At 52.3% G+C, this 9971-nt stretch overlaps 1 protein-coding gene across 1 annotated transcript; it reads left to right on the forward strand.

The window, feature by feature from the left end:
- The first annotated feature begins 4979 nt into the window (after positions 1-4979).
- Positions 4980-6645, forward strand: LOC112119630. Its single transcript, XM_029914139.1, has 4 exons — positions 4980-5133; positions 5240-5424; positions 5976-6013; positions 6122-6645. The coding sequence occupies exons 1-4, from the start codon at positions 5080-5082 to the stop codon at positions 6343-6345; spliced, it is 501 nt and encodes a 166-aa protein (XP_029769999.1). The 5' UTR covers positions 4980-5079; the 3' UTR covers positions 6346-6645.
- The last annotated feature ends 3326 nt before the right edge of the window (positions 6646-9971 follow it).

The following is a 9971-nucleotide window of genomic DNA, read 5'->3' on the forward strand; positions in this document are numbered from 1 at the left end:
TTGGGCCTCTGATAAGGGTTTATATCTCAGGGCCTCCTCTTACTACAAGTGACAGCTCAAAGCAACTGCCTGTGGAGCTCCCAATCCTTGGAGCTGTGATCAGCCCAGCTGTTTGATGTAAATCGCTCCCTGGTGGGGTGTGCGGAGCTGAGCCGGGAAGACTTGGTATAAAAAGTCACTTGCTGGGCAGACTCGGGAGCCACGGAGGCAGCAGACAGGGGGTGTTAAAGGGAGCATGGGAGGCTTTCCTTCCTGGTTCAGCATGACGTGTGAAATGGAGGTGGCCAGCGAGGGAAGGGATGGAACACCTGCCTTGGACGTGCCATGTTCTCTCTCCGGCCTGAGGCCAGGAGGGATTTTCTGTGCATGAGGTGCACCTTGGTGGCTGTGCTGGAAGAAAAGATTCTTGGACTGGAGGGGCAAGTTGAGACACTACTAAGAACCTGAGAACCTGAGGAGTTCCTAGACAACCAGGTTCGGGGAACACCAGTACCCCAGGTTCAAGGGAGATTGGAGCTGACCACAAAGGAATTGGTAGGAGAGGGAGTGAGAGAGGAGGCTTGGCTCTTGGTAACCACCAGAGGCAGGAGGTCATGGCAGCATTCTACACGGCTGGAGACAGATGAGACTAGACAGACTGTGGCCCCAGAGAGAAGAGAAGCGGGAGGAATTCCACACAGCCAGACATTTCAAATGAATACCAGGGCCTCAGTGTGGAAACTCTCCAGAGCCAGCAGGTCTAGGGGAACGGAAAGGTGTATGGGACACATGTGGATGGCAGCTTGGTCCAACCTGTAAGAAAATCAAGCTTAATCATGAAGAGTTCTCCAACCATCCAAGGAAGACAGATGATCCTTGTTGGGGATTCAATACTCAGAAGAATCGAAAGAACATTCTGCAAGGGACAAGCAGACAACAGGATGGTGTGCTGCCTTCCTGAAGCCAAGACTGGCTCGGCTTCTGAAGGCAATGGGCAAGGATCCACTGGTGATGGTTCACATCGGCACTGATGATAGCTCACAGAGAGTAGATGACCTCAGGACACTCAGAGGCATGCTGAAGAAGAAGAATGTCCAAGCCATCTCTGAGATCCTTCCTGTCCCACAAGCAAAGGAAGACTGAAGGCAAAAGATTCTGGCCATGAATCGCTGGCTAGGTCGTGCCAAACCAACCTGATCTCCTTCTTTGAGAAAGTAACAGACCTTCTAGATAAAGGAAATGCGGTGGATCTAATATACCTCGATTTTAGTAAAGCATTTGATACGGTTCCGCATGAGGAATTATTGGTTAAATTGGATAAGATGGGGATCGATAGGAAAATCCAGAGGTGGATAAGGAACTGGTTAAAGGGGAGACTGCAGAGGGTAGTACTGAAAGGTGAACTGTCAGATTGGAGGGAGGTCACCAGTGGGGTTCCTCAAGGTTCGGTTTTGGGTCCGATTTTATTTAATCTATTCGTTACTGACCTCGGAACCAAATGTAGGAGTGGGCTGATAAAGTTTGCGGATGACACAAAGTTGGGAGGCATTGCCAACTCGGAGAAGGATCGGGATATTCTGCAGGGAGACTTGGATGACCTTGTAAATTGGAGTATTAGTAATAGGATGAGATTTAATAGTGAGAAGTGTAAGGTGATGCATTTAGGGATGACTAATAAGAATTTCAGTTATAAGCTAGGGACGCATAGGTTAGAAGAGACTGAGGAGGAGAAGGACCTCGGAGTCCTGGTTGATCGCAGGATGACTATGAGTCGGCAATGCGACGTGGCTGCGAAAAAAGCTAATGCGATCTTGGGATGCATAAGGCGAGGTATTTCTAGTAGGGACAGGGAGGTGCTGCTTCCGTTATACAAGGCGCTGGTGAGACCTCACTTGGAGTACTGTGTGCAGTTCTGGTCTCCTATGTTTAAAAGGGATGAACTGAAACTGGAACGGGTACAGAGAAGGGCAACTAGGATGATCCGAGGAATGGAAAACCTTTCCTATGAAAGGAGACTCGAGGAGCTTGGTTTGTTTAGCCTAACCAAAAGAAGGCTGAGGGGGGATATGATTGCTCTCTTCAAATATATCAAAGGGATAAATACCAGGGAGGGGGAGGAATTATTTCAGCTCAGTGCTAATGTGGACACGAGAACGAATGGATATAAACTGGCCATGGGGAAATTTAGGCTTGAAATTAGACGAAGGTTTCTAACCGTCAGAGGGGTGAAATTTTGGAACAGCCTTCCGAGGGAAACGGTGGGGGCGAAAGACCTCTCTGGCTTCAAGATTAGGCTAGATAAGTTTATGGAGGGAATGGTTTGATGGGATTACGTGATTCTAATCAATTAGGCAATAACGGCCATCGCTGGTAAAATGAGGGTCTGGCTAGAGAATCTTGCCTGTATGCTCGGGGTTCTGCTGATCGCCATATTTGGGGTCGGGAAGGAATTTTCCTCCAGGGTGGATTGGCAGTGGCCCTGGAGGTTTTTCGCCTTCCTCCGCAGCATAGGGCAGGGGTCGCGAGCTGGAAGATTCTCTGCGACTTGAAGTCTTTAGATCACGATCTGGAGACTTCAACAGCAGAGCTAAGGGAAAGTGGGGGGGTCAGTTTTTGTGGCCTGCATCATGCGGGGGGTCAGACTAGATGACCATATTGGTCCCTTCTGACCTTAAAGTCTATGAGTCTACTCTATGAGTAAGTGGTGTAGGGTGGAGGGCTTTGGTTTTGTGGAGCACTGGTCCACCTTCTATGGGGAGAGGGGGCTGTATAGGTTGGATGGCCTCCCCTTCAGTAGACGGGAGACCAACCTCCTCAGGAACAGGCTGGCTGGAGTGGTCAGGAAGGGGTTAAACTAATAGCAAAAGAGGAGGGTAAAAATAGGGAAGCTTGGAGCGCTCAGCCCAAAATCGCGATGTTGAGAATAGAATGAATCAAGGAGCCAAAGGACACGAAGAGAAGAAATTCTTGAATTGCCTCTACACCAATGCGAGGAGCCTGGGTGAGAGACGAGGAACTGGACTTGCTCATTGATGAGTGTAAATGTGACCGAGTTGGTATTCCTGAAACCTGCTGGGCTGATTCCCATGCCTGGAGTGTTAAAGTCGATATTTATAACCTATTTAGGAAGACACAAGTGGGCCAACGGGAAGGGGGAGTGGTACTGCATGTCAAAAATGGCACGATCTGTTTGGGAGTCATGGTTAACTCAGAAGAAAATGATCTTGAATGATTATGGATCAATGGCCTAACAGATAATGCACAAGATGGGATACTAGCTGGTGTCTGCTACATGCCATCAAATCACACTAGGGAACAGGATGACCTGCTCCTTACCCATCCATCTATAATGTAGGGGGAAAAAGGTGCGTGATCATGGGGGACTTCAATCTGAGTGACATACGCTGGAGGTCTCATGCTGCCAGTACTAAAAGATTATCGGAATTTCTAACCATTATAGATGACAATTTCCTAACTCAAAAAGTGTTGCAGCCAACGGGGGGAATTAGTAGACCTTGTCCTAACAGATAAAGAGGAATCATAGAATCATAGAATATCAGGGTTGGAAGGGACCTCAGGAGGTCATCTAGTCCAACCCCCTGCTCAAAGCAGGACCAATCCCCAACTAAATCATCCCAGCCAGGGCTTTGTCAAGCCGGGCCTTAAAAACCTCTAAGGAAGGAGATTCCACCACTTCCCTAGGTAACCGATTCCAGTGCTTCACCACCCTCCTAGTGAAATAGTGTTTCCTAATATCCAACCTACACCTCCCCCATTGCAACTTGAGACCATTGCTTCTTGTTCTGTCATCTGCCACCACTGAGAACAGCCGAGCTCCATCCTCTTTGGAACCCCCTTTCAGGTAGTTGGAAGCATCTATCAAATCCCCCCTCACTCTTCTCTTCTGCAGACTAAACAATCCCAGTTCCCTCAGCCTCTCCTCATAACTCATGTGCTCCAGCCCCCTAATCATTTTTGTTGCCCTCCGCTGGAGTCTTTCCAATTTTTCCACATCCTTCTAGTAGTGTGGGGCCCAAAACTGAACACAGTACTCCAGGTGAGGCCTCACCAATGCCGAATAGAGGTAGAAGAGCCCTGGCCAGTCCAGCCCCCTCTATCCAGGAGCCCCCCAGCTGTGCCCCAAGGCTCTGACGCTCGGTGAGTGGGGTCCAGGGCTGGGCATGGCCCCTGGAGCTTACCTCTTCTCTGCTCTGGCAGGGGCGGTTTCCGGGCCGGCTTCTTTGAGCTTGTGAACATCGACCCAGCAATCATGAAATGCTTCTGCTCCTGGGGAATGTCCGTCTACCCCCTGATCCTGGGCCAGGTCCTGCTGGATGCCCTGATGGAGCCGCCACTGCCCGGGGAGCCCTCCTGCCGGACCTTCATGGCAGTGGGTGCTGCATGCCGCATGGCAGGGCGGGAGGGCTGGGGGAGTGGGGAGGGACACAGGTGCAGGGCACAGGGAAAGGTGGGCAGGCTGGTCTGGGACTGGGGATGCAGCACCTGGGTGCAGGGGGAGAGGCAGAGACGCTAGGCAGAACATGCCACGGGCAGGTCCAGAGCACAGGTAAGGGGGGAGGGCACAGGTGGCTCCAGGGCATGGCAGGCGAAGAAGGAAGAGTGCATGGTGCTGAGGGTTGGCGCTGGGAACAGCCAACAGCTGGGGTGTGGCAGAGTCAGGGTGGCTCGAGGGACGCCAGAGTGGTGCCCAGCTCAGGAGGAAACAGTCTCCTCTGCTGCTGAGCTGAGCTCATCAGACAATGCTCGGCCTCGGCAGGTGTCGGTGAAAGAGCAGCTGGGGGCGGGCACAGCTCGAGGCTGCAGGCTAGTGGTTAGAGCAGCGCCTGACAGTCAGGGCTCCGGGTTCTACTCCTCTCTCTACGCGGGAGAGGAGTCTAGTGGTTAGAGCCAGGAGCAGGACGCCTGGGTTCTATTCCCAGAGGAGAACACCTACCTCCTGCACTCAGCACTGTGGTTCTCTCTCTCGGCGGCTCCCAGGAGAAGCAGGTGGTGCTAAGTAACCTGGCCCACAAAGCGCAGCTGATCCAGGAGATCTTCAGCCAGGTGCCCGGGATCCGCTGTAACCCCGTGCAGGGCGCCATGTACTCCTTCCCCAGGATCCAGATCCCAGCCAGGGCTGAGCAGGAGGCCCAGGTGAGAGCCGGGCATGGAGCAGCCCAGTGGTGTGTGGGGAGCAGGCAGGCCCAGCCTGGCCAAGAGCGTGAGGAGTGACCCTCCTGATGCCCTTTCTTCCTCCTAGGCCCTCGGTCTGGAGCCTGATTTCTTCTTCTGTCAGAAGCTGCTGGAGGCGACGGGGATCGTACTGACCCCAGGGAGCACCTTCGGGCAGCGCCGGGGCACCCACCACGTCAGGTACCACAGGACAAGGAGTTCCATTTCAGTGACAGGAGACGGGGTTGGGGCAGGTGACAGAGGACGGATGGGGTTTGATTAGGGTGACAGGGTGGGGTTCAGTGACGGGTGATGGGGTCAGGTTCAGTGATGGGTGGCGTTTGGTGATGGAGGCGTGGGGATGGGTGAGAAGGTGGGGTTGGGTGATGGGGTCAGAGATGGGTGTTGTTTGGTGATGGATGCGTGGGGATGGGGGGGAAGGTGGGGTTGGGTGATGGGGTCAGGGTCAGAGATGGGTCAGGGGTTGGGTGATGGATGCGTGGGGATGGATGAGAAGGTGGGGTGGGGAGATTGGGTCAGGGTCCGTGATGAGTTGGGTGATGGGTGACAAGGCAGTGTTGGGTGATGGGGTCAGCGTCAGAGATGGGTCAGGGGTTGGGTGATGGGTGACAGGCATTGGGTGACGGGTCAGGATCAGTGAGGGTTTGGGGGTTGGGTGATGAGGTGGGGTTTGGTGATGGGTTATGAATGAGCTCAGGCTGGCCTCACCCCTTGCCTGGTGCCTACAGCCAGGAAAGGGTAAAGTCCCTTCATCACACCCACAACATGATCCTTTTCATAATCAGGCTTTCCCCATGAATCAGGCCCTGGGCCGCAGGCTCCTGCAGAGCTGAGCCCTCCTGTATCCCTGCACCGGGGCCATGAGAGATGGAGGAGCACCAGCAGGGACCAGCCGGCCCATCTGCAGCAATGCCCCCTACAGCAGAGTCCCAGAGCTCTGCCAGCTGAGGGTTCAGTGGCCCAGTGCCAAGGGTCTCAGCCCTTCTCTTCAGAGGGTCACTTGGGGAAAACCCCCCAGCCCAGGCAGGAGCGAGGGATCAGCCCAGCATCTTCTTCCCAGTGACCTTCCCTTCCCCTCCCAGGGTGACGCTGCTGCCCCGAGTGGAGACACTGAGGATTGTTTTACAAACCATCGCAGACTTCCACTCCCAGTTCCAGCAGCGATATTCCTGAAGAGTGGGTGGGCGATGTAGGATGTCTTTGCCCAATGAATAAATGGAGTTAATCACATTACAAGATCAAGCAGCAGAAGCCTCTGCAGATATGGGGTGGAGATGAAAGATAATCTAGGCATGGCACAACTCCTAAACAAATACTGTGCCTGAGTTTTTAATAATGGTAATGAAGAGCTCACAGGTAGGGGCCGGGTGGCTAAAGGGACTAAGGATACGGAAGTCAAAATTACCACATCCGAGGTGGAATTAAAACTCAAACAGTTTAATGGGACTAAATTGGGAGCCTGGATAATCTCCATCCAAGTATATTGAAGGACCTGGCACATGAAATTGCAGGCCCAATAGCAAGGATTTTTAATGAATCTGCAAACTCAGAGGTTTTATCCTACGACTGGAGAATTGCTAATATAGTACCTAGTTTTAAGAAAGGGAAGAAAAATTATCCAGGAAACTACAGGCCTGTTAGTTTGACCCCAATTGTATGCAAGGTCTTGGAAGAAATTTTGAAAGAGAAAGTAGTTAAGGACACAGAGGTAAATGGTAATTGGGATTAAATACAACATGGTTTTACAAAAGGTAGATCGTGCCAGACCAACCTGATCTCCTTCTTTGCGAAGATAACTGATTTTTTAGACAAAGGAAATGCAGTAGATCTAATCTACCTGGATTTCCATAAAGCATTTGATACAGTTCCACATGGGAAATTATTAGTTACATTGAAGAAGATGGGGATTAATTTGAGAACTGAAAGGTGGATAAAGGGGAGACTACCACGGGCCATACTGATAGGTGAGCTGTCAGGCTGGAGGGAGACTACAACTGGAGTTCTTCAGGGATCAGTCTTGGGACCAATCATATTTCACATATTTTAATGTCCTTGTCACAAAAAGTGGGAGTTTGCTAATAAAATCTGCAGATGACACAAAGTTGGGCGGTATTGCCAATATGGAGGGGGATCGGAATATCATACAAGAAGTCTGATTGACTTTGAAAACTGGAATAATAGCAATAGGATGAAATTTAATAGTGCAACGTGCAAGGTCAGGCACTTAGGGACTAACAAGAATTTTTGCTATAAGTTTATCAGTTGGAAGTGACAGAGAAGGAGAAAGACCTGGGTGTATTGGCTGATCACAGGACGACTATGAGCCGCCAATGTGAGGCGACCATGAAAAAGGCGAATGTAGTCCTAGGATGTATCAGGCGAGGTGTTTCCAGTGGAGACAGGGAAGTGTTAGTGTCTTATACAAAGCACTGGTGAGACCTCACCTGGAACACTGTGTGCAGTTCTGGTCTCCCACATTTAAGAAAGATGAATTCAAACTGGAACAGGTGCAGAGAAGGGCTACTAGGATGATCCGAGGAATGGCAAACCTACCTTCTGAGAGGAGACTCAGAGCTTGGCTTGTTTAGCCTAACCAAAAGAAGGCCGAGGGGAGATCTGCTTGCTCTCTGTAAATACATCAGATGGATAAATACCAGGGAGGGAGAGGAGTTATTTACGTTAAGCACCAATGTGAACACAAGACCAAAGGGATATAAACTGGCCAGCAACAAGTTTAGGCTTGAAATTAGGTGAAGGTTTGTAACCATCAGAGGAGTGAAGTTCTGGAGCCACCTTCCAAGGGGAGCAGTGGGGGTAAAAAACCTAACTGGCTTCAAGACTGAGCTTGTTGAGTTTGTGGAGGGGATGGTATGATGGGGCTGCCTACAATGGCGTGTAGCCGATCTGTGACTGCTAGCAGCAAATAACTCCAATGACTGGTGATGGGATGCTAGGGCTCTGAATTGCTACAGAGATTCTTCCCCAGGTGTCTGGCTCGTGGGTCTTGCTCACATGCTCATGGTCTAACTGGCCATGTTTGGGGTCGGGAAGGAATTTCCCCCTGAGTCAGATTGGATTTTTCCCCTTCCTCCGAGCCACAGGTCACTTGCAGGTTTAAACGAGTGCAAATGGTGGATTTTCTGTAAGGTGTAGTCTTCAGATCATGATGTGAGGACGTCAGTAACTCAGCCAGAGGTTAGGGGTTTGTTCCAGGAGCGGTGGGGGGGGGGGTGGGTGAGGTTCTGTGGCCTGCAATGTGCAGAAGGTCAGACTAGATGCTCATGCTGGTCCCTTCTGACCTTAAAGCCTATGAGTCTATAGAAAGTCAATGTCTCCTTTGGCCATTTGCCCACAGCAGAGTCACAGTACAAAGTGTCCCGAATGTCTGTGTCTGCTCAGCAAACACTGCTCTGTGGGATAGCAGGAGGCTGGGGGCAGGACTGAGGGGCATCGGCCGAGCTGTGGGGGGGACGCCAGGATGATGACAGCAGACGTACATCAAACTGTTACTACGGGAACTTGGCCGTACTCCTCCACACATTAATAGTCACCTCACGGCCCAGGCTCGGGGCTGGGCACCGCTCTGTTGCCGCTGCCTGGCTCACGATCACTGTGCACAATATAGGGGTGAAATTCAGCCCTGGCATAAGCGGCTGCAATCCCAGTGCCACCAGTGGAGTTGTGCCCAATTGCACCAGCCTGGAATCTGGCCCCATATCAGCTGTCAGCTCTGCTCTTCCACCCTCCTGGGGCTCCTCAGGGTCAGAGGCATCCCAGAAGGGCCCAAGTCGCTGCAGAGTTCGTGGATGGACAGGCCAAAGCCAGCCCCGCTCTGCTGATGGCCCAGGGCTAGCAGTGACAGCAGGGCAGCTGGAGTTCGGGGGAGGGTTGTTAAGGAGCGTTGGGTTGATGGAGGAATGGAGAACAGGCGCCTCGGCCCCAGGTTGGGAGAAGGGACAGGGGAGCCAGAGAGCGGGTTGTACTCAGAGGAGGGAGCAGGCTGGGGAATGGGCAGCGGGCGTTGGGACGAGGGAAGGGCTGGAAGCAGCAGCAGAACTGGATTAATCCAAAGCCCTTCTGGGGTTTGGAGCCGAGGCCCCTCTGACTCGTGTGGGATCAGAACCACGTGGCCTGTAGGGGCAGGGAAGGGGAGGGGAGACATGGGTGATGGAGACAAACGACAGGAGAGATGCAGGAAGGGACCAGTGGAGTTTATTAGGGGACAGCGGGTAATTTCTGCACCAAACCCCACTCCCCAGCGCAAGGAGAGGTTCTTCCCATCCCCTCACCATGGACTGTGTCACTCCTGCTTCCTAGCACTCATCCCCCGGCTGAGTGCCGTAGACCTCGACCTCACACAGGGTGAGATACTCCGCCCTGCCCGGGATGGTGACGGTGACGTAGCGACCCTCCAGCCCGTTGCAGCAGATGGTGCTGAGGGATCCTGGTGTGGTGTCGGTGATGGTCCCGCAGCTGGAAAGAGCAGAAGACAAGAGCGAGAGGCTGAGATTAGGGGGCACAGACGAGCTGGCAGCAGGACAGACGACCCTTTAACTCTGAGCCTGCGGAGGCCAAAGCACGGAGTGAATGACAGACTGTAAGAGACGGGGTGTGTCCCTGTTCCCGTCACAACCCAATTCAGACGAGAAATAAGGTTCACATTTCATCAGTCAGGGTCATTAACCGAGGGAGCAGATAACCAAGGGACACGGTGGATTCTCCTTCCCTTGGAGTCTTTAACTGAAGACTAGATACACTGCAGCTCACAGGGAAATTGTGGGCTGAGTGCAGAATCACTG

The sequence above is a fragment of the Terrapene carolina genome, unplaced genomic scaffold (genome assembly GCF_002925995.2).
Source record: "Terrapene carolina triunguis isolate 2854851 unplaced genomic scaffold, T_m_triunguis-2.0 Scaffold31886, whole genome shotgun sequence".
Lineage (NCBI taxonomy): Eukaryota > Metazoa > Chordata > Testudines > Emydidae > Terrapene > Terrapene triunguis.

What these genes read in the sequence shown, in the direction of transcription:
- LOC112119630 (XM_029914139.1), top strand. Translation starts at nt 5,080, where the DNA reads ATGTACTCCTTCCCCAGGATCCAGATCCCAGCCAGGGCTGAGCAGGAG. An exon ending in GGGCTGAGCAGGAGGCCCAG is followed by an intron (nt 5,134 to 5,239) that starts GTGAGAGCCGGG and finishes TCTTCCTCCTAG; the next exon opens with GCCCTCGGTCTGGAGCCTGA. An exon ending in GGTGACAGAGGACGGATGGG is followed by an intron (nt 5,425 to 5,975) that starts GTTTGATTAGGG and finishes CCCATGAATCAG; the next exon opens with GCCCTGGGCCGCAGGCTCCT.